Source organism: Clinocottus analis, unplaced genomic scaffold, assembly GCF_023055335.1.
Source record: "Clinocottus analis isolate CAN_PGR_092001 unplaced genomic scaffold, fCliAna1.0.p SCAF_16, whole genome shotgun sequence".
Taxonomy (NCBI): Eukaryota; Metazoa; Chordata; class Actinopteri; order Perciformes; family Cottidae; genus Clinocottus; species Clinocottus analis.
The window spans coordinates 10,745,768-10,773,361 of NW_027175887.1; the positions used below are offsets into that span (position 1 = coordinate 10,745,768).

Sequence of the window (27,594 nt, forward strand, 5' to 3'; positions counted from 1 at the left end):
CGCAGGCTAAGCTAATTATGCCCCATCTCCATTGTGCCTTGATTAGTGCTCCTCCTCTTCATCACAGCCCGGCAGGGATTGGCCTTTTGACTCACACAACAAACCACATTCTCCTCCTCTTCACTCCAATTATGCTGATTCCTCCGTCTTCCTGTCTTTTCCGAGAGACAAGATCGTTCCCTTCTCCTCCCACATCATCCCATCTTTGCTTGACCTCCATGTGTTAGTTCTACACTTCCTTAAATGTTCCTTCTCCTCCGACCACAATTTTGTCTTGTTCCTGTCCTCGTTATCCTCTCCTTCTCCTTTTGCTTCTACTTCTTAGACCAGGACCTCAGCTCTCTGTTTTTTTCCTTCAGAAGAAGATTCACTTAATTACTCTTAATTTAGTTAAGCTTTGATGGAAACTCAGCGCCCACACTCGCATTCCCAGCCTGCCTCTGGCTTGACGTCTCAAGTCTGCTAAGTCACTTTGACTTCCCCTTATTAAAAGGAGAACATGTATTCTCATCCACACACAGCCTACTCCCATTCATTTACATTGCATGAGGAAACTAGACATAATTGTCCGGCGGGGTATGTTGACAAACAAGACGAATGGATGTATCTGTGTCGAAATAGTATTTATGGTAATCTTTGAGATCAGGCCTTCATTACCATTCATAATGAATGCGTTGGTCACACTAGATTGGAAAACTCTGAGGCTAATACGAGGTCCAACTGCGCTGAGGAAGTGTTTCTCTATTAGCTCTTTAACCGAAACAAGATTTGAAAGCAAGCGTCCCGTGTCTAACATATCAGCTGGGTGGGCTGGAATGAGCCCGTGGCTTTAATTATCGCAACGTCCAACTATATTATGTTGCTTTTTGCTTAACATTTATTAACTTGTTTATCACTGGAACAGTGCAAATCTTCTCTGTCTTCTTAATTGCTTCACACTCGTTCCCCACTGTTCCCGTCCAGGTCTTTGGGGTTTATTTAGGGAGAAGGTTTCTGTCTTTGTCAGCCTGCGAGTGGATTTTAATGAGCCGCGCTGCTAATAAGCAAAAGGAAAATCACCACACATGCTGTGGAGCAATATTCAATAGATAAGAACTAATGTTATTACATAATCACGCGACGAAAAACAAGGTTTCTTCAGGAAAGCACACAGAGGAGGGCGCAGGAGACAGTTGGTTCTGTTTTATGCAGCTGCTGGAGACAAAGTCCTGATCTGAAGAATGTCGGCACGGAGAAAACTGAAGTTTGAATTGATTAACGATGCGGTTTCAGTGCTACCGTTTAAACAAAACTCATCTCAAAGCAAATGCAGGAAGAAAATGTACGACGCACAAGCAAAAAGCCCGAACAAGCAACATTGCTTTCAAAAGTCACTGTCAGGAAAATGTCATTTTTTTCCTGACATTTTATAGACTAACAATAATAACAATTACTTGATTCATCAAAAAAAAAAAGAGTAATCAATAGATTTATCCATAATGAAAATGACGGTTGGTTGCAGCCCTTTCAGAAAGAAAAAGGCCAATTGCTGGTTTATTGGCCCACCGGCTCGGACCTTTTAAATGCTACCACCCGCTGCTCAGCTGGAACAGCGTTCATTCCCCACTGTGCGTTTATTTGGTACGATGGTCATTTTTAGACACAAGTGGAGCACGGGTGACAGAAAATAAAAGCAAAGAGACCTGAGGCGACGAGGAGCAGAGTGTGAGTGAAAGCCGACACAGCACTTTCCTTCTCCTGGGGACGGTCATGCAAACAGTGTTCTTCACACTCCAGCATTTAGACGTGCTGCATTTAGGCAACGTGTGATGTTTTCATTTGCACACCCTATCAATAGCACCAAAAGGAGAGCGTTTGACACACAAGTGTATTAAATCTCCGTGCGCTCACACTCCAGCACAGGAAGAGGTGTAAACATGACGGAGATAACAATAATAAGAAGATGTATTTACTGTAGAAGACGAGTTCCACACGTGTCCTGTGCAATTAGGTGTGTGCAACTTGGCGTAGGACACTCCAGTCAAACCGACCATACATTTTCTGTTGCACAATATCCAGCAAGGACCACTTTGCCACTGGGAGTCTTCAGTGTCTCACACTACTCGTATTCTCAGATTCCTCATTATTGCCTCCTGCCTTGAGACAGCAGGTGGAAACCACAGCGTCCCCAACAAGCCCCAACATTCATCCCCACACTGGCTTATATAACCAGGCATGGGACCAATAACTGCAGATTGCAAAGCGGTATCTGTAATTAAATCAGCAGCTTATGTAATTGCTCATATTTTCCAGCTGTTCAGACATCTGATACTTTCCAGCTTATTGATTTTGGATGATTAAAGTATGTTTATTTCATGCTCTTCATATCTTTGCATAATGTGTGTATTATCAACTTTACAAAACAAAAGTATAAGCAATACTATTTTAGTATAGATAATATGATCCTTTTTTAAATCTAAAAATGAAAAGTAACATCTCTCTAATCTCTAGATACATTTTAACTCTGAACGAGAGCTGGGCGACGATACAAAATGATAATTTATCATCTTGTAATGGAATCAAGAAATTCTACCGCGATGAAATCAAATATTGCAATATCATGACGCACGATTAAGTCATCTTTATTGACCAACACAAGCACATACTAATTAAAAATTCTGCTAAAATCTGCTGTTAAATATTTGAAGAGAATATAATTTCAAGATTGCGGTTTTGTTTCCATTTCTCTTCACATTACCGCTCAGTTCAATGTGATTTGCTTATTGGACTCCGACTGGCAACCTTTTTATTTTATAAGTATTTAATTCATATGGGAGTAGACACAAAATATGCTTTATGGGTTCTTTTCATATAGACAAATGATTGATTGTCTGTTGGGCCTTTCGAATGATAACTCCAAAGGAAACAAAGAGTTTAGAGTACTGACTCTGTGGGGATTTTAACATTACCCGTGCTGGTCAGTGATTTTAATCCTGTCCAGAGCACAGACGTAATAATTATATACATATAAATGCATACTCATTATTACTTTCGTCATGAACTCATTTTTTACTGTGTTGCTATAAAAAAACAAAACGAGCCGGACCAGTTAAACCAATAGTAGTGAAATAAAACATTTGTACGTCATCTCTCCTACTGACAGCAATCTGTGTGAAATGACCAGAGGCTGCGTCAGTCTGGGACATCTGCTCGGCCTCAAGTAATGTTGCTTACTACTTAACTGAAAGATGGTGATTTGCGACTGAAGAGCAGCCGTATGTCCACAGCCCCTCAGTGTCGTGGCGTTGCATAACCATAACGTCTGTAATCTTAAAAACCGACCTGTTCCTGCGGGTCAACGACTCACGGACAAACGGTCGTCTTTTTTAATCTGCCCTCGCTGACTTGCATATTGTGCAGAGTTATCGCCGAGTTAATTCATCGCCCCTGTCCGCTCTTGTGGCCGCACTCTGCGCCACGTGCCGTCGCGCCGAGCGAGGCTGGACTCTAAGCTGTAATCTGCTCTCTGTGCAATAACATGTGGAGAGATTTGACATTGGTTAAGCTGCTGTAACAGACGTGTTGGCTCGCTCTCCCAGCTGTTGCTAGAGGTTAGAGCTGCCGGGAGGGTAATGGCTTGAGACTGCCAGGCTAATGGTGCGAGACGCAGCTGAATTGCAGGCTACCAGGCGAGGTAAACGCCACCAAAGGACTAATTCATTGATATCTGAGCACAGGAACCCAGTTTGAAAGTGGAAGTGGAAGTTGTACAGTCAAGCTAAGCTAAATTGTAGGTGGCTGTCAACTTGGTGCAGCAACTCAACTCTTTTCATCGGACTCACTCCCTCTTTCTATGTGGGTCGGTCGTGGGTAAATGACAGTTGACTGGTACCAATAAACCAACCAGACATTTTTTTTTCTGCCCAAACAAGTGGAACATTAACATTATGACCTCATCTGGGATTTTAGGCCCGCAGCGATTGTGCCAACAAGCGATTGTGTCAACAAGACAAATTATATTTCCAGCATAAAGGTGTTGATGAGTCAGAATTAAAACTGTGAAACACAATAAACAAACGGGTGACTTTCGTTCGCTCTGCATTCCCTTGCCAGTATTTACAGCCGTTCACATTTTCAGTGTCTGTAATGTGGGTAGGTCGTGATGTTTTCAGAGGCTTTTCAAACGGTTTATTTAGCAACAAAAAGAAGGAATTTCTCAACCCATTCGGGAACATTTAAAGTCCAAAATAATAAAGTTGGAGATACATTGTGCTGCTGGGCGACGGCAAAAGCACCATCAGCAGGTACCTGTGAAAATAGCCCAATTTATAATCCCATTCGAAATTGGCCAAAGAAAGTTTTTATTACATGTACATGAAAGATGATTCATCACATCATTAAGACCTCATATCTAAAAAAACAAAGTGTGTCATCATACTGTGTATGTGTGAAGAAAAACAGAAACGATACTTTTGAGAAGATACGTATAAATGTTTCGGTGATCTACAAAAGAGGCTTTTATGTGTAAATGTGTGGGTCGCGACCAGTGTCGTGCTCCATCTGCAGCTACCAGGGACGACCTCTCAGTGCGGCGCAGATAGGCGTGTTGCTTCGTGCCTGATATGAGGAGACTATCTTACACAGTCTTGGCAAAAATAAACCATTTTCACTTCTTCAGGCTGTACAGGTGATTGTGATAAATAGTTCTTCACCCCCACTGCCACTGTCCTTTTGGCACCTCGCGTCATATGTGCTGCTGGCTAATCAGCTGAAATCACCCGCACGCATACACAACTATCCTCAGACACACACACACACACACACACACACACACACACACACACACACACACACTGTGCTCTCTTCCTAATGACATTTTCTGAACGCAGGCAGTCACAGTTTCTCAGACCTGAACTGTGCTGAATTACAGAAGACAAACTGCAGCTGAATTACCGATGACCTCATTTGGATACATCTGAAAATTAACTAATGAGCTGGAAACAGTTGAGCTGGTTGTTTTTTTTGCAGGCAGTTTATAAAAAACAAAAACAAAAGACTTCTGTGTCGAAATAAAGCTGAACCCAAAGCTGTGTTTTTCCTAAATGACAAACGTAGTCTAAATATGATTTTTCCAACAATACAGAAGGATGAAGCAGAGAGGATCTCTGTCAGTACGCATTGTGTTTACAGTAGGAGCCAGATATCATGTACAAGACATCCTTTATTTGAGGGAATAAATTCAGTAAGTCAAGGGCATACATTCATATTTTATGGGGAGGATTTTGAATTTGAGAGTGAATTAAGAATTGAAAGCAACGTTTCAGAAAATGTCATTTGTAAGAAATTCTTTTTTTCAGGTGAGACATAAACAATGCAGCCACTCTATCTGCTTTTTGTGTAAAGTTTTACTCATTTTAATGTATTCACTTTTAAAATATCTATTTCATGCAATCCACGCTCACTTTTCTTTCCCTTCTCCTTTTCTCAGCGCTATCCTCGTTTCCACGCCAGCCTGTTGGTAATGATGCCTCTCGCTCTGCTCGTCACACCAATTAAGTCGACGGTGTAAGTTTCAGCAGACTCGGTGTCAACAGGCCTGATGACTGCAGTAATGAGGGTGGAGGGTGGCTGTACAGTTTATGTGGACGTTTACTTTGCGAGAGCTTTGTGCAGTGTGATTTTTAGTTAAACGGTGTCTGGGCAGAATGAATAGGAAGCGGGACCCACAAACATTAGATTGAGAAGCTAGTTATGCTTCTCTGACAGTTCTAACATGAACTTCTCACCAGTGACTCTTCTTGAAGACTGGGACAACTGGCTTGCAATCAAATCAGAGCTCATTCTTTATGACTTGTATTTCTACTTTCCTCTATTCCAGCGTCTCTGTTTTAAGTGGAGAAAACTGCTTAACTGCACAAATGTAAAAATCCACTTTTTTTTTTTTACGACAATTCATTGATTCATCCATTTGGTTGTTCCACAGCAAATCAATCGGCAACTATTTTAACAATTGATTTTTTAGTCAAAAATGGGCTTTGGAGCGTTCGTCTGCAAAACACCAATTTTAAGACATAAGAAATTATGACAAAAAAAAGTTTATGGATCAAATGATTCATGTGTTAATTGAGAAAATAGTTGTCAGATTATTTGATAACCGCTGAGGTTTGTAATCTAACCGTTTCTGAAACATGCCAGTTTTTTTTTTTCTTCCCTTCTCATATGAGGGGTTGGTTCATGCATCATTGAAGAGACTTTGATATTGTGTAAATGTTAGTCAGCCTTAGGTCAGACTTTTATTTTTGCCAGAACTGAGTCTTGAAATATATACAAATGACAAAAAAGATTAAACAAATATCCCACAATCAACTGGAGGAAAAATATCCAGTAAGGCAAATCCATGTGATAAATCACCCATATGGAGGAGGATGTGAAAAAATAAAGCCATCTAAAATACATGAAATGCATGCGAACGCTCTGCAGCAGTGTTAGTAATGAACAGGGCAAAAGACAGATGGTTGGAAAGAGGATCTGCCAAAGAGAGTATAACGGCAATATACCCAATGAACGTTATCCCACTGACCAAATCTGTCACTAAGAAATAAGTAATATCACAAAGAAAACAGGAAAAACAACCATACTTGATCTGGTCAGACATCTAGGCTTATTAGGCTCATGTAATCTGGTTGTGAAACCACAGTGATTCTCTATGGATGAGTCACCTTCATTCACTGCTTCCAGAATGATCCTTGATGTATAATACAGCACTATTTACCTCCTACGCCTCACAATGTGCTGAATGAAAAACAGAGAGAAGAGAGAGCACTTTTCACTCAAATGCTAATGCAAATATCTCTCCCTCTCTCTTCTGCGAGTGGATCAAAGCATCTGCCTGACAGATGACGCCATTCACATGCCGAGGCCGACATGAGGGTCACTCACAGCCCACAGTGCAAAGGGTCTGTATGTGTGTGTGTGTGTGTGTGTGTGTGTGTGTGTGTGAGTGAGAGAGAGAGAGAGCGTAGTACAGCAAGTGTTCGAGCCCCAAGCCAAATTCATGAGAGGATGGATGGATGGATGGATGGATGGATAGGTGCTGGTGAGTCATGCCATTCTCTCTGAGGCCAAACAGGGAACACAATCAACAAGTTTCACTCCGAAGCAGAGAAACATTCTCATTATCAGTTATTCTTTTAATTATCATCTCGATTCATTATTTAGTCGCTAAAACGCCAGAAAACAGTTGAAATGTCCATCACAGTGTCCTAACTGCTACTAAATATGCATATTAATGTAGAGCATTTAGGAAAGATCCCATTTCTCATTTTCTCCTCTTCGAGACGTCTCCCTACAATCAGTCTGTAATGCTACACATGCTATGTAGTTAGCATAGAGCACCAGCACACATGATCCACTGGCGACTTGTGGAGGATTCACGTAGTGACATCACGGACAAGTTGACTGTTTGTTCTGCAGTCTTTCAAAACTAACTATGCTGCATGGGAACTGTTTCAATTGAGAAAAAGGGTCAAAAGCCGACAAGATTAAAGAGGAATAAGTGCTTTGTTTGTGAATGAGTCGAGTCCCGCGCTGTATCATCATTTGGAAATTCAAAAGAGGTCCATCTCTAAAGGGCTCTCTATTCGCTCTGCACCAAAGCCAGTCGGTGGATAATGGCATGAAAATAGGCAGAGCAAAATTCACAATGGGCACTTGAATACAGGTGTGTGTGTGTGTGTGTGTGTGTGTGTGTGTGTGTGAGAGAGAGAGAGAGAGAGAGAGATAGAGAGAGAGAGAGAGAGAGAGAGAGAGAGAGAGAGAGAGAGAGAGAGAGAGAGAGAGAGAAAGAAAGACAGACAGAGCGGAGGAGATGCATGTTTAAATAACGAGACAAGGCTAACGAGCCTTAAGAAAGAGGAGACGCCAGTGTCGAGCGACTGCTTTGATAGAAGTTCATTGAATACAAAGCTTAAAAAAGGGCACTATAGATTGCATTTGATGCAACGGCTTCACTAAACGACATTGACTCTTTATGTTTCAAACACTTAACTGATTTCTGATGGTATTTAATGAGGAGAGCCTGAAAAACACAGCGAGGAGGGCGAACAAAGCGTGCCGTTAATTAAATGTCGAAGACATTGCTACATGGTTCTTGCTGGTGTGAACATGACAGGACGCTGGTGTGGGCATGCGTCTTAATTGGAGTTGGGAACATTCATTAGCAGATCTTCAGTCTGGTGAAGCTGAAGCTCTGGAGCGTCTAATTGTTGGTCTTCAGTTGTATAGTAGAGATGAAGAAAGTACCACGAGTAAGGGTAAGTGGTGGACAAAGTAAACTAATGTTTCTTTTAAGTAAAAGTTAAAATACTATAGTGGAAAAATAATCGTAGAAAGCATTGCATTCAAACTCTTACTCAAGTAAAAGTACACAAGTATTAATATTCAACAGTTACTTTAGAATAATATGTATTATTACTAGATTAACGAGGCAGTAATGTGTGCATCATCTTTATCTTGTTGAAGGTCGTCTGATTTTAGTTACTTATTTTTGGGTAGGTGTCTTCACCTAGAAAAATAAATAAGATTTAGGGAAGGTATTAGTTGATTTATATTTTGTCTAACCATTCTGAAAATGCTAATGAAGAGAACAGTGTGTTACAAGGAGATAAATTGGCCGCACTGATACTAATGGATGTCTGTGTCCTTCATTCTTTCAGATCTGACCTTAAAAGTTATTTATTTGTAACATTTTACATTTGTTTCCAGTGAGGTATGAATTCCTTTATATTGTGACTTTATTGTTGTAAACATAACTGTTGCTGCTCTATAAAACCATTAAGATATACCGAAAATATAACTAAATTGTAATCCTATTATTGTATTGATAAGAGGCTAATAGATGAAGAGTAGCTCCGAGTTGTACTAAAATCCCCAAAATCTTGCTACTTGAAGGCCACCGTAGTTCCCAAACAGGCGTGGAAAGGGAGGGTGAGCAGAGGGGGTTTTAGTTGGTTACAATCTGTAACACACCACTAGATGCCACTAAATCGTTCACACTGAGCCCTTAGCTACTGACTAAAGCTGTCAATTAAATCTTGTGGAGTAAAAAGGGCATTTTCCTGTACTCTGTAAAAACGTACCAAAAAAGTAGCGGATAAGTAAAGTACCTCAGGTATAGCACCTGAGTAGATGTAGATATATCGTCTGTATGGATGCACAAACTATGTGCATACGGGGCTTGGGCTTGTTGCGTGTAAACACACAGCCATCAGTGCATGCTGCTGCTGCTGCTGCTGGGCTTGACCTCCACTCCTATCTAACGAAGGACGGATCCCATTCCTGGCTGGAGGGAAGAGGAGACTGAGGCTCAGCGGCTACAGCAGGGCTGCACTCCCACTGGAACGGGGGGACCACAGAGGTCAGACTCCGACACCGATAAAACACCACCGCTATGCCCCGGCAGCGTCAGATAAGCTTCGGGGGAAAGCGAGGAGGCTAATGAGGTGCAATGTTATCACACCTGGTGTGTGGACGCACGCAGCAGTGGAGGGGTGATTTATACAGCCTGATGGAGAAAAAAATCATTAGGAAGATATAGCGATATGACTCCCTTTCATAATATATTATTGATACGCTGGTCTTTCAAGTGTTTTTTTAAATGGTCAGCCTGACTGGATTTTCTTTCATTAAGTCTGACGAGAGGGTGGAGAGAGAGGAACCAAATGAGTTTTCAAGTGTAATGACTGTGCCAACTTCAAATCCAGGAAGACTGATGGGGCAACCAAAGTCAATATAAAACTTCTTTATTAGGAATAACCCCCTGAGATGTATCTCCTGTTCAAGGTGGTCCTTGTAAGTAGGGTTGAAAGAAATGGATGGAAAAGTAAAACTAGAGCAGAGCTATGAATTCAATGGTGTTTGATTAAATCTCAACATTATACTAAAAGTGGTTAAGTATTCAGTTGCTTATTAGATTAACATCTTTGGATATTCTACTTGTCGTTAACTGAATCATTAGATCACTGTAAGTCTCAGTCACTATCAGCCACGCTAGACATAACACTGACAGGGAAACATCACTTTACATCTCAAAGATCTAAAACAACTTTATGTTAAAATAGTTCCTTCTTGTAAGGAGGGACAATGTCACTAACTTGTGAATCCGCTGTGATTCATACCAAACCTTAAACCTTCATTGGAAGTGTATTTAGCTCGACGCGTAGCCGGATGGTTTTACTTTTCTGTAAATTAGTTCACGCCTCTGATTCCCCGATGCCCTATCAGAGGTGCATTCATGTTTCACAAGACATTTTAACTCTGCACTGACTTTGTTTCTTAACAGTCAAAAAAGCTGTACTACTTTAAAATACAGTTGATTCATTAAACATTGTAAAAAAGCATACTTAATAGTAGTTTTTCTTCTATTAGAGTATGCGTGCCCAAATGTCCCGTATAGCGAATACAACCCAAATGTTGTCATCAGCTGTGTTGAGTGTATTTAAAGAGAAAGAAACTCACGTCCGTGTCGGGACCCTTGTCGGCTCCAGGACAGGAAAATGTGACGAACTCATGGCACCGTTTGTGCACCACAAAACAGCACACTGGAAGAAAAAGAGAGAGGACAGTTTTACAGAAAAGATTTATGACAACACAGCATTGCACACATACAGTGCATTCAACCACCAAATGTGTCTTTTTGGGGAATAAAATGTAAAAACACAAGAGGCATGTAAGTCATATTGGTGTTTTGTTGTTTGACAGACAGAGGCAGAGACAGAGGGAGCAACAGAAAGCGAAAGGCAGTAAGCGAGAGACCGCGCATGTAAATCAACGCCTATCAAGCTCAAAGTGAGTTTGACAAGCCTCTCCAGTAAGGACACACAAACCGATGCAGACAGACAAACCCTCCCACACTCACACCCACGCGAGATGGCACCATATAATCTTGTGCATTCTGACCAGTCTTCCATCAACCAAACATTCTTCACAGTCTGTTTGGCTGATGCCGATTGCATCATCGTCTCCCACCGCACTGGGATCCGCCTCTACCACAAGTGTCACTCGGCGTGACACGGCTGACATGACACCTGACGTCCCTGACATTTGGACATGGCCGCAGATCTGGAGGGAAAAGCAAAAGCGTCGATGACAAGCTGACTCTCTCTCTCCCCAGCTCTCACTCTGTGTACCCAACTGTATTTTTTCCCGGCCATTGTTTTCGAAATACCTCAATCTCTCTTTCTTTTTCATTCTCACACAATCTGTCTGCTTCGCTCATTGTCAAGCCGCCTGCCTGTTCATGTGCACTTTTGTGCTCTCCCACCATTGTATCTGTGTGGTTTTTGTCTCTAACTCTGCCAGCTACGTCACGGTTGCCAGACAATCTGACGGCCATCAGTAAAACAAGGGAAATGTGTCCAAGAAACGGCAGGGGTTTCGACCGTCCATGCAAATGGCTGTACTGCATCCGGATAATTAGATACATTTTAGATGGATGGATAAATCATCGTGAATATGAGCACTGGTATCATCGTCGTCACTATTTTTAGCGTGATGATTGTTTCTATCATCATAATCCTAATCCAACCCTAATACTTATGACAGCATTGCTCCCTGTATATGTGTGTGTCAGAGGTGGATCCTCCCTTTCCCCTGGTGTAGCGCTGAGCCAGTGGCAGCGTACAGTATGAATTAATCTCTCGCAGTAATAAAGAGGAAATGGAGCAGAGGAGGGGGATGAACAGCTCAGCAAAATAGTAGCCCAAAGTGATTTATCCCTGCTCTCTGCTCTGAAGTGGTCATCTGTGCCATTTGTGCCATTTGTCATTTATATAATGCACAGTACGCTTAAAGAAAGAAGAAGTATGTTATGACACTGGGAATTTTCGAGGAACCAGTCAGTGGAGAATTGTCTGCACGCTGGGTAATTTGACCCTCGAGATGACAATGGTGCATTCACATGGATTATCATGAAATGTTGTACACCTCTGAAGATGTCACAGATCCTACTCGTGTGTGATAACTCCGAATGATAATATCCGGAGTTGAAATAAGTATATTTCCTTTCAAAATCAAGTTTTCTATTTGTCACTGCTCAATAGATTAACAGTTGTTCTGGTATTGACCTCAGAGCATTTCATTCCCACTCCACATCCACCTCTGAGTCCACAGTCAAACTTTCAATCCCCTGAGCCCACATCCTGCCCACTTTGCTATCACGAGAAAACAACAACAACGGTTTCTTACATGCAAAACACGTGACATCTGTTACGTGTATTTTCATCTTCAGTGCTTCAGTTTCACTCAACAGGATTCTCTCTGAGTGCAACCATTGGGTTTCTCCTTTCCTCCCTAGCCATATGTGAATCACGGGTGTACTGACGTCCTTAGTTCCTTTCTCTCCTTCTATCAGCACCCTCAGCAGCCACACACCCACTCCTCCATCGACGCCTGTGCTTAGCGCTGATCTCAGACCAGCTTGAAGGTCTGCTAGTGCTCTAGTGTGGCGCTGAGCAGACTGACTTGTCACTGATCTCAGTCCAGAGGTGAAGAAGGGCCACCAAGTTATGTATAGTGGAAGAGATGTGTGCGAGTGTGTGTGTGTGTGTGTGTGTGTGTGTGTGCGTGCGTGTGACAGTTTATAACAGGACGGAGACAGTGTTTCTCAGTGACTCTAATCCCTGGCGTCAACTTTCATAGACACACAAACACACACAAAGTCTAATTTTTTTCACAGTCTCTGATGATAAGAGACAAAAAGAGGAAGAAACACATACAAAGAGCCCTGGAGGAGTACTTAATTGTGTTTGGAGTGTTTTTTTGAGTGTGATTTGAACGCCACTATAATGCGTATTTGGTATGACTCAGGCATAAGGATCTGTCAAGGGAACTTCAGTAGTACGAAGTGTTTCCAAGTCCTCTCAGGGAGAGCAGTGTGAAGCAGCAGGAGCAGAGGTGACACAGTGACATACTGTATCGTCAGGGATATTATGATGAATTACTATGGGCTTTGTTTCACCAGCCTAATTGCATAAGCACAGAGATAATGGGCTTTGGCATTACAAAGCAGCTTACACAACACAAACGCTTTCTTGTGAGGGTGTGTGTGCAGACGGCAAAAAGTGCATTATACTTGTATATTTGTCTCCATCCGTGGGCATTTTGTGTCATGTTCTCCCACTGCTACACGCACTAAAGTGGAATTCCTCCACCTCTCCTTCCACATCCCTATCTCTCAACCAGTGATGCATTAAAGTGGGGATTTAGCCCTGGCTAATCTGGTGAAATTGGTAATCTACCGAGCCGCTGTTAATAAAATTATGCTCCGCTGTTGCCAAAATGAAAAGCTTGCGGTGGAGATAAGGGAGAGGGCAGGACACCTGCAGCGCCGGACTAACTCGATACCTTCCAGACACACGGAATTGATCCAGATCCCCAGAGAGTACCGCAACACAAAGATAACTGAGCTTTGATCCCAGATCCACAGGAGAAAGTGTGTGACGAATGAATAAGCGGAGAGGGAGGCAAGAAATCCACAGGGGTTTGAGGTTCCTGTGATGACATTGGTGTTGCACGGTATACTGACATTAAACAACTATCGCAATACCCCGTTGCTAAAAACGGAACAATAACCCATTTTATTAGTACCAATACCATAAATTTAAGTCGCTGTGCCAAAGCGAGTTGCAAAGCGGCACTCTACTTCCATTCGCTGCAGATAGTAGGACAGCCAGTGGACACTGTAGCTAAGGATTATGAATCATGCTTATACTTATGAATGTACGACTATAGAAAGTCAAAGCTTATTAACTTTTCATTCCTCCCACCTTTTCAACGGCAACAGTGGCGCCATTAGAACTTTTTTTTTGTTTGTTAGTTTAGTTACTTGAATTAATTTAGTATCTCTAGTCAATGGTGAGACATTCAAGTATATGAACACTCTGGTTCACCATCTCACTTGCATTGAGTTGTCAATAGTTCAGGAAGTTTTAGGTTTGTGCCGTGGTATTGTTCCGGTATCGGTATCAAGAAACTTCAGGCAGACATCGTATCAAGGTATCATGTCAACAGACATGGAGTTTTGAAGGAATATTTTGTCTGCTCTAACATTGTACATATATATTATAATTTGCACCAACAACATTTAAGTACCAACATATTGTGGTGGTGAACTTAGATAAAATGATAATTTCCTTACCATCTGGAAATTACGCACAAATTATTAATGTTGCCCCTCTTTTTGCCGTACACTTTAAATAAACACAGACAGAGACTGCTCATTGTGTTAAATGCTCTGTTTCCCCCCTTGTTATGGCTCTATGGCCTTTCTGTAAATTGTTTGTCATTTCATGCAAGAAAAATGACAGAGAATGAAAGGAGAGGAGAGGCATGGAAAGGGTGAGGGAGGTGCATTTTCCTCTTAGTTATTTTTAGGCTTGATTCTGGCCAGGGCTGGAACAGTGTGTACTGAACCCCACGGTACTGGAGAAGTGAGGGAGGACATTTCCTCTACACCGTTCTACACCTGGCCAATGGACACTATAAATACACCAATCAAAAACACAAAGAAACGTGCGCGTGAGCATGAATGATGAGTGAAAAGCTATTTCTGTGTAAGTGCTGAATGAGAGAGAACCATACAATGAGCCAATAGAAGTGCCTCATGCCACATACATCAGAGACACCGGCCTGTGTCAAGTACTCATCCAATTTTTATAGACTTGACTTCAAAGAAAACCTATATTGTATGTTGTTATAGATGATTGATTCTGGACTTGAAGCAAGAAAGCATATAGAAAGAGCAAATTCCACCTCTCATAATATATATTATATATTTTCCTCAGCAATACCGACCGTTAAATAATTTACCAGCAGCCGCAGTGTATCCCTTAACTTCCCTCGTCCATACTGTTTGTCAAAAAATGAATAAACAGTACTTCATCCATGTTTGATATCTCTTCCAGAGGCATCTGACTTCCATTGTGCGACCTCTGAACTGCTGCCATTGGGGTGAGTGGCAGATCCAAGATGCCCAGAGCCCCAGGTCACATGACACATAACCACTATCTCTCTTGAGATTGGTGGAGATCGACGGCCACGTCTGAAGTGACTCTCGACAGTTTGGCCAGTCAGAGAGGAAAAACATTAGTATGCAATACAGATAGCCTGCATCCCAAATATGCCTTTAGTGGAGACGGGCGTGTGACAAGCGTGCACAGGATGGTTTTCAAGTCTGTGTCTGACGTTCTTACAAACTCCTCCTGTTTTGGTCATTTTGATTCTGACAACGTTTCTGCATGTTGTGTCCTCTTGAAGTGAAAGAAAAACCTGGTTTTGCTCTGCTCTGCTCTGGTTACCACATGCGAGGAACATAAAGTACTTTAGCAACATTAACATTGCTGCATCGTAGAACCAACATAGATAAACTCTAAACAAAAGACATTTCCATATCGTTTGACAATATATGTCATCATAGCACCCAGCTCTTCTCTGACTTATGCTTTTTATTTGAGCATACTTTCATTTTAAATGCGGCTCTTTACAGTTAGGAATATACAAATAAACGTCATATGTACTTTGAGCAACACCAGTCCTATATTCTCTAATCAGACAAGACAAATGTACCCCATCTTGGAAGGATGAGGTATGCTTTTATTGGCCAATGTGTATCATCCATCATTTTCCCTTGGCACCACATTGCTCTTGAAATTATTCTCATTTCTTGGAAGCAAGGCGGGTCACCTTCAAAATACCCAATGCAGGTAAAAAATCCCGTCCAAGTAATGGCAGATTGGTTCATAGTTAAAAAACTATAGCCGACTAAATTGCCTCAGTACATCACTATACGTCTCTGTCCTTTTCCCACCACCCTTGAGAGATGAAGCATGTGTGATATACCAGCAAGCAGTGTTTGCTGTGAGAGGGAGAAAATGAACAGAGCTGCTGCTACAACAAAGGCTAGGAAACTCAATTTCAGCACATACTTTCAATTATGCATGCTATAGGGACACAGCGGACATAGACACACAGTGGGGACACAAACACATGACCTTGAAAGCAACAATAAAGAAGGACACAAAGAGGGCGGATGGACTACATTACAAGAAAAGAAAAGAGAAGCAAAGAGGGCAGTGGGGTATGAATAGAGCAGCCATGAACAGATAGAGATAGATAAGAACGGAAAGGAACAGAACATAATCTTCCTCCTCATGTCTCCTTAAGTCCTCCTGTGTTTGATTATTTAAATATGTGCATATATAAAGAATTACATAATTTCTGCAAGGGAGCCGGGAATTGCAGAGTAGAAAACAAATCGGAAGATTCAGTAAAGTGTAGATGCTGCCCAGTTTCCAACTGAATAAATTGTCACAAACTCACTGAAACTGCTGTGTGTTCACGTGCAGTTACAAAGGGAGAGAAAATCTGAACGTCATAACATCTGATCTTAGGGTGGGAGGACTTGAAGTGGAATTCAAGGTGAATTTGGCCTTGTCAGATTGCATCACCGATCTTATATGTTGTCCTCAGTCTCCTAGCAGTTATCACCTTGGCTCCTTGTCTCCTGAGATCTGTGTTTGACTATGCAAGTCTAGACAGCGGATGCAGACAGTTGAAACGATGACCCCAGGGTGCACGCTTGTGTTTTTTTGTTTTTTTCTCAGCATGTTGTGATTTGTTTTTCTCACTTTCTCGGCATACAGTAAACACAATAAGCAGCCAGATACAATGCCTGTAAGAACTGTAACACACATCCATATTGTGCATGCGCGGCAGTGGACTTGACCCTCTGCTAAGTCCCGCCATACTAACGTTCTTTGCTAATGGTAGCTCCACAGATTTTTAACTTCTCTCGGTACCACCATTGTATGTACTGGTTAGCCATGCCGAGCTACTGCTATTCCCATCCCTCTCTGCACAAACACTTTGTGTTCGGTGCTGATGATCACATGTTAGCATGTCAACGAGCTAAATTGAGACGTAAACATCTGTATTTTGTGAGCATTTAATACTGACATTAGCATTTAGCTCATAGCACCGTGGTGCCTACAGTCTTGCTAACTCGTAATATATTCCACGTCATTAGCTGCCTAATACCCCTGAAATAATTATGCCGACAAATGGGCACACTACTGGGCTAGTTAGGCATACAAATAAATACATGCATCAGGCAACATGCACACAGGCACACACGTACACACGCAGCCCAGTACGCACACAAATGCTCACCGTCTTAGCAGTACTAATAGTGTTTGTATTAAGAAAGGGCCACAGGGGGACTGGATCAATTATTCCGAGCTACAGGTGGGAGTGTTTGGCTGCCAAACATCTCTAAGTCACACAGGGGAAATAGGGATACTGCCTCATGAATTAAATATGTCTCTGAACACAGACACCGACACACACAAAATGCTCAGCTTCAAGCATTCACATGCAATATGCATACACATTTATGCTTTCGCACATAAATGCACACGTACACTAATTTTACACACAAAAACACATTCATCCACTATTCATGCTGTATTTCTTTCAGAGAAGAACACCAGTGCACTGTACACTCACTACATCTGGTTCCCTTGTCTCATCTTCTCACATGCGCGTGCACACACACACACACACACACACACACACACACACACACACACACACACACACACACACACACGTCCAGTCAGTGATGTATGCAGTGGTCTGGCTCAGAGCCCCCTGTGCCTGTGTATCAGGTGTCACAGTGGTAGTAAGGTAATGAGTCTCGTTAACTGTGGGCCATACAGAGGCTTTCAGGCGGACACTGCTGCACAGACAGAACCATATTAGACTGTGCTGTAGGCTGATGTATATATAAATCACCTTAGGTAACGGGTTTCCATACCATGGCTTCTATGTGCACAGCCTACACAAAGCGGCCAAAAGGCAAAAGAAAAAGACAAAAGGCAAAAGGCAAAGGTCACAGCCAAGTCCCAGTCTGGTGCCTGGGGACAAGCTGATACGTCTCGTCTACATCAGAGCATCTTCCTCTCCTGCGGCGCTGCATGTCCTCGACCAAAAATGTTTTGATGTTAAGGCTAAATTTGTCTCAGGACATTTTGAAACATAAATAACACACTCCTTGTTTTTCTTAATTGTTGTCACTTTTCATAAATTCTCTTACAGTCCTTGTTTTGTCATCCTTTCTGTGTTTGTTCTTGTTTAAACAAAGAGACCAAAAAGAAAACGGTGACCTTGATGAAAGCTCACTATCAAGTGTGATATCACACTATTGTTCTGCTATTCAGCAAGTGAATAGATTTACAAATGCGATAAAAACCTCTTCTCCACTACAGGCAGACATAGGCCTGCTGCTGTAGCCGCTGGTATACGTGTACAGTTTGGTACACTTGCTGCTCAAATATGCCAGCTTTGATGTTTGCTCTTGCCATTTTTCTGGCCTCAGACTGTGTGTTGTACCTTCTTCACATCAAAGCAACAAGACAATGTTGTACGTCTTCTACAATCCTGCATCACTTTCTTGCGTTTATTCCCAGAAAAGAATAATACAGTTGAGCTTTGATGAACACCATTCACACCAATGCAATTTAGGCTGGGAATGATATCCATATTGTGTCGATATCATGATGTGATAGTAGATAACGTCTTAGATTTTGTATATTGTAATATAAGTGTCCTGAGGATGCATTACAACAACAGTAAAGTGATGTAACTTTCTGAACTTACCAGAGTTTTATTATTTTGCCTTTACCCACTGTTATTATTTCCACATTACATTTCTTCTCTATATCACCCAGCAAATCTTAAATGTGGTTTTAGTCATTAAGCTCCTAAAAAAGTGTTTCTCTACTACATTAAACTAACATTATGTAACTTTTGAAAGAGGATAGCATTGTGTCTTTCTTATAAATGAAAAGTTGAATAAGCAATAAAATACTGTATAAATCTAGTACACTGATCAGTAGCGTATGATGGCTAACGCTAGCTAATTTTGGATACTGCTGTGTAACCGACAACAGGAGACGAAAACAGAAAATGGTCTTCATGTTGGATCCAATGCTCAAAGAGGTTGACTGATTGAAAGTTATCAAAGGGCCTTTAAAGTTTCTATCATAACTAACACGACCCAAGAACCGACCAAAATAACCACCAGCAACATTTCAAAAGGTTTTTTCTTTGGACAACCTGCATAAAAGAGCAAACTTTATACTAAAGGCTCACCTCACAGGTCACTTTTCAATAGCTGGTGTGTATGTGTCTCGAAAAATACTCAACAAGAGCTAATTTAATCCTCAACCACGATAGAAATATTCTACCTGGTAGTTTGTGATGTTTTCCTTAAATTTATCAAAGATCCTCTGCTGATCAGAGACAGCTGCATCAGATGTGTCAGATGTACAAACAGGTAGTCTGAATCAAATATGTTCTGCAAGCATCTAAAAGGCCCAAAGACCTCAGCTTTAATAACTACACCTGACATTTATCTTTCGGCAGTTTAGTCGAGCTGAATCACAGTAAATTTCTGTAGTAGTGAATCATATTGCTTCCCCTGTGTGGGGAGACTTACACATCCACCTGGAGTCAGATGAGCGAAAACAATACCTAAATTAAGATGAATCATCAGAGGCCTTTTCAAGCATAAGCACTGCTTAGTAAATTGTGAATAACAACAGTTGATGAACACAGGTAGCTAGCTTGGTCTCAGAGATAAGATTCTGCATTAGTTGTTAACAGGCAGAAAAAACGGATTATGGAATAAAGTGATGACATGAAAAAAAAGGAAAGGACAAATATGCACCACAAAAAGAAATTATAAAAGGTGGCAAGGGGAAATAAAGTAGATTTCGATTGACTGAACATGAGTTTCCGTTTTCTAATTGTGAGTCAGAAGAGCTGATCCAGGGTCAGCTGGGGCCAAGTTTACTGCACCAAGTAGACAAGAACAGACTGGACAACTCTCACCGAGAGGCCTGCTCTCTGCCGCGACTCAACACACGCGCACACGCATTTACAGCACACATGCACATACTGCACGCACACACGGCCACATGCCCTCATCCAGATGCACGCATGTAAATACACATATGCTGTGAGAGAGCTCACAGATGGATACTTACACATGCAGACACAGCCTCCTCAAGAATGCAGACTCGAAAACACACTCGCTCACACACTGGCACAACCTCTCATTCTCTGCCCCTTTCTTAAGCCGTCCAGAAATGTATTTTTGTAGCATGAAAACTGCAGAGCCCCAGAGAAACACCGTCATGCTGTATTGAGGTCAAGAGGATTGAGCCAGAAAACCTGGCAATTGTAAGTAGTAAAGCAGTCCGTAAACTGTAGTGTTGCTTCAGCCCCTTTACTGCTGATTAATGGCACTCGGCTGAGAAAGGGAGCATGACTCTTCTCATCACTAGGCGTCTCTGTGCCTGGCTAATTGGCCTAGTTGATCCACACGCCTTCATCCAAGCCTGTGTGGAGCGATTAGTCAGCCTGTCGAGTGGATGGCTTGTACCATTTGGAGCTGAATAAGGCCAGGAAAAAAAAACAAAAGCGGCAGCTGCGTCGAAATGGCATTCTGGGCTTTCTGCAAGATGGTTTCAATTAGCACCTGCTGTCTCCCACGCCACAACCGTGCTTTCTTATTCTTATTTTGTTTTTAAAAATCTTTGACTTCTTTTCCTGTTCAGTTTCAACAACAAACAGCGATCTGAATTTTGCAGCCCTGCGAGCGAAAGGGCTCTCAGGACAGAAGGGTCAGCGAGCTGGTCAGACTGTTGATGGCATGTCCGTGCTGGCAGATAGTAACCAAGTGAATATCCCTTCGCTCACTCCTCCCTTTCATACAATGGGGTAACATGACCCGGCAAGTGGAAAACTGTTGTAACGCTGTTGGCCTCTGAGCTTTAGGAGCAACTGAAGTCAGTCGCCAGCTGACGGTACCACAGTTTTGCACTCTGCAGCTTATGTTACCTTAGTTTCACTAGTGTATTGGGGAACTATAGTGTCCTCCAGATAACTTAAAATTGGTAAAGGTCCAATCTAGAGCCATTGTTTGGTTTGTCCGTTCTGGGCTTCTGTAGAAACATAGCGGTGCAAAAATAGCGGACTCAGTGAAGAGGACCTGCTCCCCATGTAGATATAAAGGCCTTATTCATAATTAAAACACAATGATTCTTAGTTTCAGATGATTATTCACGAGAGAAACCATAAGAATTCATAATAAGTTCCCTATAATAGATCCATGAAATGCTACACACTTGCTCTTTAGAGCTGGAATGATCTTTAAAACACCAATGACAGCCTGATTACGTCATCGAGAGGAACCAGCAGAAAAGCATCACGTGAATCTGCAGCTTCACTCGTCTTTAGGAAGCTGTATGTTCACAACATGTTTCGGCTGCCCGCAAGTAGCAGGAAAAATCTGTTATTGCAAGTTTAAGCGTTTACTGACTGATAAATGATGTTTCTGAAGAACAAAAAGAAGAAAAACTGACGAATCAGAAGGGGATGAAGCCATATATACCTGCTACTGTAACAACACCATCTTTGGTGCACTAAATTACTCATGAGCTCTTATGTGCCGACAGGACTATATGTCAGTGCAACTAAAAATGCATGTGGTTACCATTTAAACCCACAGCCATCTTCTCCTTTGGAAAAAAAATGACGAGAAGGCCTGTGAGCTGTATCCCTTTTATCCTGTCACATAGGTTGAATGCATGATTTGCTAAAAATTCACATTCAGTAAATCTCATAAATTCTGGCTACAGTTTGCTTTTTTCTGATGAACACTAGATATAAAATGCCTCCATACATTCGGTCATGGTGTATGAAAATAACATTCACAATAAACATGGTATTGTCGGAGCGATTAAAAACAAATCAAAGCTTGACAGCAAAAAATGTTTTTGTTTTTTTTTGGGCCAAAACTAAGTGTATTTGAGTGGTTTTGTTTTCTTCAAAAGTGGCTTGTAAGAACATTGCAACAATAGAGGGCGAATGCCTGATTTATACTTCTGCAGCTGAGCGCCTATGCGTTGTGTTCGGGCACGCTTGCACAGGCCGGGCATACATAGAACTGCGGATTGTCCAAAATCTATACAAATCAACTCTACACAAGCTTTTCCACGGAAGTGTACATTAGGCATTGGAGTCTATTTATGTTTACCATCTTAGTTCAGCATGTTAGCATGCTAACATTAGCTAATTAGCACCAAAGGACACATTGGGCTCGTAGACTAGTTCTGCAAGTTTTTGGTCATTAACCAAAGTGTTGGGCGACTTTTAGTTTCGACCTGACAAATTGGGGGCACTGAAGTAATTAGTCTTGAGGGAGATATGAATGTCTGTACTCAGTTTAATTGCAATCCAACTTTTAGAGATATTTCACTGGATAAGTGAACATTTTAACCTACTGGTGGTGCAATCGGTTAATTCAGCAGGGATTATCCTCTGGACTGTAAATGTCTGAACAAAACCTAATGTTAATCCATCAAATAGCTATTATTTCAGTCTGGACCGTGTGGTGAAAAAAGAGACAAAAGAGCTTGAATTGGTTTTGGGGCTCGCACTCACTCGTCTCTTCATGTTCAACTGCTCTCTACAGACGAGGGATGTCGCCCATTGAATGTGAATGTGGTTACACCCACCACGCTCACTGCTTTCTCTGCCGCTGTGTTTCTTACCAGCCCTCCCTGGCTCCATGTGAAGAGCTCCTCTTACAGATGGAGGCCTAATTTTTCACTCAACAGCTTCCACTGCCCCACTGTTCTGTGAAATCTGCTCGGTCCTTGCAGCCAGCCGGGATCAAAGAGCTGTTGACTGACTTGTCAAGGCTACTGTCTCTGTCTGAGATTCAGTTTGCATGACAGAGCCTGCGCGAGTGTCGCACTGATAATGTCCTTTTGTTACGATCCGCTAGATTGAACCAGGCTGTAGCGTGTTCAGGATACGGAGCTGTGACTTTGCAATGTGTGAGTTGGTGGGAGCAATCCTGCTGTGTGTTGCCATGCAGGGTGTGGCTGATGTATGTTTTACTATCCTGCTATGCAGAGGGATATGTTCTGCCGCAGCACCAGCTGCAGAATCTGTTAATACTAAAATGTTAAATAGAAAAAAATAAAAGAGACTATCGCTTTTTTCGCGCAACCTTGAGTTGTGGAATGGCGATAAATGAACCTTGATTATACATTTATTTATATGTTACCTTGGTAGCTGGCCCAAGCATGACATGCAAACATAATCGGTCTTTGTAATTAGATGATGTTTTGTATCCAGAAAAAGAATGCATGATTAATGTATTGATAGGTCAAATGAAGGGTAAAAGTGGACTGATTAAAGGTCAACAAGCAGTAAAGTGACTTTCATCCTCTCTTTCACCCTTTTAGCAGGCATGCCGGCAGCAGCCCTCATGATCCGTAAGGACACATATCAACTGAGCGATTTGACTTCAGCATTAGCATTTCCTCCATCTGGCTTGAATACTGAAGTAGCAGGGAGATTTGTGGGGCAGTCCCTTCACCATTTTGCAAATTGCACATCATGTTTACATTTCCTATTTGTAGATATGGATAGAGAGATAGTTAGAGAAATAAAAAGCATGTTAAAGTCGCTGGAGGAAAGAAATGTGCAATGAGGCCTTTCAAAATGAGCATTGGAGTTAGCTATTTATTAGTTAGTTAGTTATTATTATGCATTTATGCTTTGTTGGCTGTATTGCTGTTTTCATAAAGCAAAACATAATCATTTTGCTACATTGCAGACTTTCAAACATGACAACAAGGACAGTGCATATAACAGTTTTAATAATGGTTTGATTCATTTAATTATTAACCTGTAAGCCTAATTGATAGACGTCAGACATGTTTTAGTCTTATCAAGTAGTACTTTGGCTTTCACTCCCATTCGGTTCCTCTAATTGTACGAGTTGAAGGAGAAACACTATATCATTAAGGACATAGAAGTTAAAGAGGAAAAGTTGACACACAAACAACAAACAGCGCAGAATCTAACAAATACTCTCCCTTGTTATTTCATCCGTGGGACCGCGGAGACGATAAACACAGATCAAAAGATAAAATTCCTTCCATCCTACCATACAAGATGCCAAAAAAAACATGGTAGCAAAGCCCCGATTCTCCCTTGTGGTGCCTGTTGCTATATTTGCTATGAAGGCTGGGAAAGACGAGGAGGAGACACAACCGTGACACCTTCAATTAGAGACTCGGACCTGACAGCCTTCAACTCCTGCCCTCCCTCATCTCTTCCTCCACAAGAGAGCACAAGGTGAGAATGCAGATGCAGCGCCGGTAAACGGTTATGGACGCAGGAGAAACCAGCAATAAAGAGGTATGCAAGTGCATTGATGTGTTTGGATTGGAAAAGTAGCTCTGTCTGCAATATCGCCCGGGATTTACAATGTGTGAGAGAGATTTCATGCTAACTAGCAGTTCACCTTTAAAAGCAGCTTCTAGCATATTGACAGCCATAAATACAGACATATGATATCACACATAACTTTGTATGAGAGAGTACAATTACTATAAGTGCAATTACTTCAATGTAATTATGTTTAATTTCCTTTAATGTCTGCCTGGATTATTTCCTGGAAATATTAACAGCAGAACGTCTTGATCACAGTCCATCCTCAGCTTGCAGTTCCCCGTGACGTTAACGCATGACTGTTCCTGTGGGAGTTGTTGTTATGCACAGATATTAAAAAACATACTCTCATATGAAACTACTATACAGTAGATGTAGTCATACCAATTATAACTAAAACTAAACTAAATATATGACTTAATATTGTCCTCCTACTATTATCTCACATTCTAATATAAAATATCAGGCTACAACTAACAAACCCTAACTGATGGGGATCTTACGTCATAATAGAGGAAAAAAATAAAACCAGAAACAGGCAACTAGCATAGTTTTAACTGCTACTCTGTATCTTCTGACTCCTCTTATTCACGTGATTTTATGAGATTAAGCTTTAAATCACTTATTTGAATGTCCCTGAATTAAAGACTGAGTCAATAGACCGTCTCTTTTACTCAAATGGACAAGACAGCTGGAAAGACATTTTGCCTGAAGATGTGTTTTCCCTTTAGATCGTTCAAACTGATTAGTGTGAGTTCTGTCACAACAATTAGGAATCAGCATAAAAAGGCATGAAATTCTTTTCTTTTTTTTTCCATTTTTTCTTTTGTGCAGTTTGGCTTGGAGCCTTCATACTTCAGCATAATACACTCATTAACGTTTCTAAACACTATCTGCTCGGTGTTTACTATACCTTATGTATAAGCACACATTTGCGTATTTTATTTTGTGTACAGGGAATCTGTTTCTGGTGGTAAATACGTTGACAGATGGACAGTCAGGTAAAAAAAAAAAAAAAAGGAGCGAGGTGTGAGGATGACTAAGAGTTGCAGTCTCTTACTGGGTGACCCTCAGACTGCACAACACACACACACGGCACCACAGGAGCAGGAAGAAGGAACACACGCTTCAGAAAACTGGCAGACACATTTCCTAACCCTCTGCCTCTCGCTTACTCTCCTTGTCTCCCTGTGTCTTTGTCCTTGCACAGAAATAGCTCAAATATCACTGTGAGGAAGGGAAAGTCCCATGTGTCCACCTCAGCCACACACTCCCTGCTTTTTATTCGCACCTTTCGACTTAAGTTGTCATAGTACAGCTTAAGCGTTTAGCTGACACCTTTATCAACAGGGACTTCAAATAACTGAAAGAGGAAAATACAGATACAGACATTATTCAATTTGTCCATCAACAGAACATTGGATACTATTTTGATCGTAGTTTTAGTTTCCTTTTTTTGGATAAAAAAATGCTGCATATTCCCTTTCATCATCTTCTCACACATGCAGATATTCTGCTGATATCTGATAATTAACTAAAAACTGAATATCTTCTGAACCGATATTTCAATACGCTAAATACCCTTTAGGACTGTCGGGTACCGGCATTTTTTACAATTGTTTTGACATTTTATTGAATTACAATTGATTAATCCAGAAAAGAACATGCAAATTAATAGACTATGAAAATAATCGTTAGTTGCAGCCCGACAAGACCATGAGACCAATGACAATAAGATAATATGATTTTAGGCTTGCCACCAATTACTGAAATAAATTCCGCTCAGCATTGAGAAATAGGAGGGATGACATAACATTATGATTTATGATTTTCTTCCCAATGTGAACTTCCCCAGGATCGACAACACAAATTATGTGCATATGAGATCTTGGAGGAGCACCAAATAAAAACCGGACTGCCATTTTAGCTTTTTCCTTTTTCCTTTGCTCTACCAGAGGACACGTCACTCTCACCGAGACGCACACCGAGCACGCTCGAAATCCTCCTGAGTACACATTGTGCTCACCTTATGTGGGTCAAGACTGATACCTCTGAATTAAACCATCCCCAGAATCGCTGTGGGTGTAATCACCGCAGAATTCATTAAGCACAGCTGGAGTGGCGAGACTCGTAGTGTGGAGGTGAGCCCTCCTGCTCTAAGTTCCCTCGGGGAAAGTCTTTCCATCCGGAATAGACAGCTGAGCGTTGCACTCACAAACACACACTTGCATCATCATCATCATCGTTATCATAATCATCATTTGTCATTGATCCATTCGCCTTGAGTTTGAGACAAAGCAACACTAAACATAATATATGTTTTCATGGCAACAGATAGATGGATGAAAGGAATATACCAATAATGGGGTCGAATGCTTGTTCTGTGCTAATGCTGTCTTTTTTATAAATCATTGGTGCACCATCTATTATGAATATAAAGTTCAACATGCTGCGTTTCACCCCATAAAGCACTGCCAGCTATATTCATTCAGCGTTTGTAACTATACCTACCAAAATGAATGCACTATAATTTGTAGCTATCCCACAAAATCAAAACAAAATTAACACAACCAGGAGACCGTTTTCACCCAGGAGACCGTTGACTTATTTGTCCTATAACCTCCATACTGTAGTTATTCTAACCCAAGCATCAATCTTCACCTAATCCTAACCTCTCCTGAAAGTAGTTTTGTTGTCTACTGTTTCCCGTGAAGACAAAAGTTTATTTTGAAAGGACTGCATGCAACATGGAAAATTAAGTGTTGCTGTTTTTCGTGGGAAAACGCAAAAAATGAGGAGTCATTTTTTGTTACAGATGAAAGCATGAACCAACCTATTCCAAAAAAAAAAATACAAAAACACAGTGACACTACCAGGAGGTCGTTTTATACCAGATGGTCCAACTGTGTGGTAGAAAGTCATCAGCATGTTCGTGGTAACACTAAACACGCTGTTACGTCTCTTCTGTGACCACACAGTTAAATCACAGCACTGTGACTGCTCCCGTTGCTCTCTATTGTTGTTAATGCACATGGCACAAACTAATGCACACACACTTTTTTTCTGAGGATCTAGTATCTTTATCGTTTTCTGTCATCTCAGATGCCCTCCATCTACACCCTCTCCAACTGCTCTTTTGCCTTTGTTTGTTAAAACAGAGATTATGAGGGAACAGCATGTGTCATCTTATTACTCGGCATTGCATCTCAGCAAAAAACACCCAGGCAGCTCCCTGACAATTAACTA

The 27,594-nt window shown here is 41.4% G+C and overlaps 1 protein-coding gene across 2 annotated transcripts in view; it reads right to left on the bottom strand.

Moving 5' to 3' along the window:
• prkcab (protein kinase C, alpha, b) overlaps positions 1-27,594 on the bottom strand; it is an 83,670-nt gene that overhangs the window by 45,020 nt on the left and 11,056 nt on the right. For both annotated transcript variants that reach the window (XM_068577900.1, XM_068577899.1), the window contains exon 3: positions 10,495-10,577. In XM_068577900.1, the coding sequence (XP_068434001.1) occupies positions 10,495-10,577 (83 nt within the window). The remainder of the gene's footprint in view (positions 1-10,494; positions 10,578-27,594) is intronic.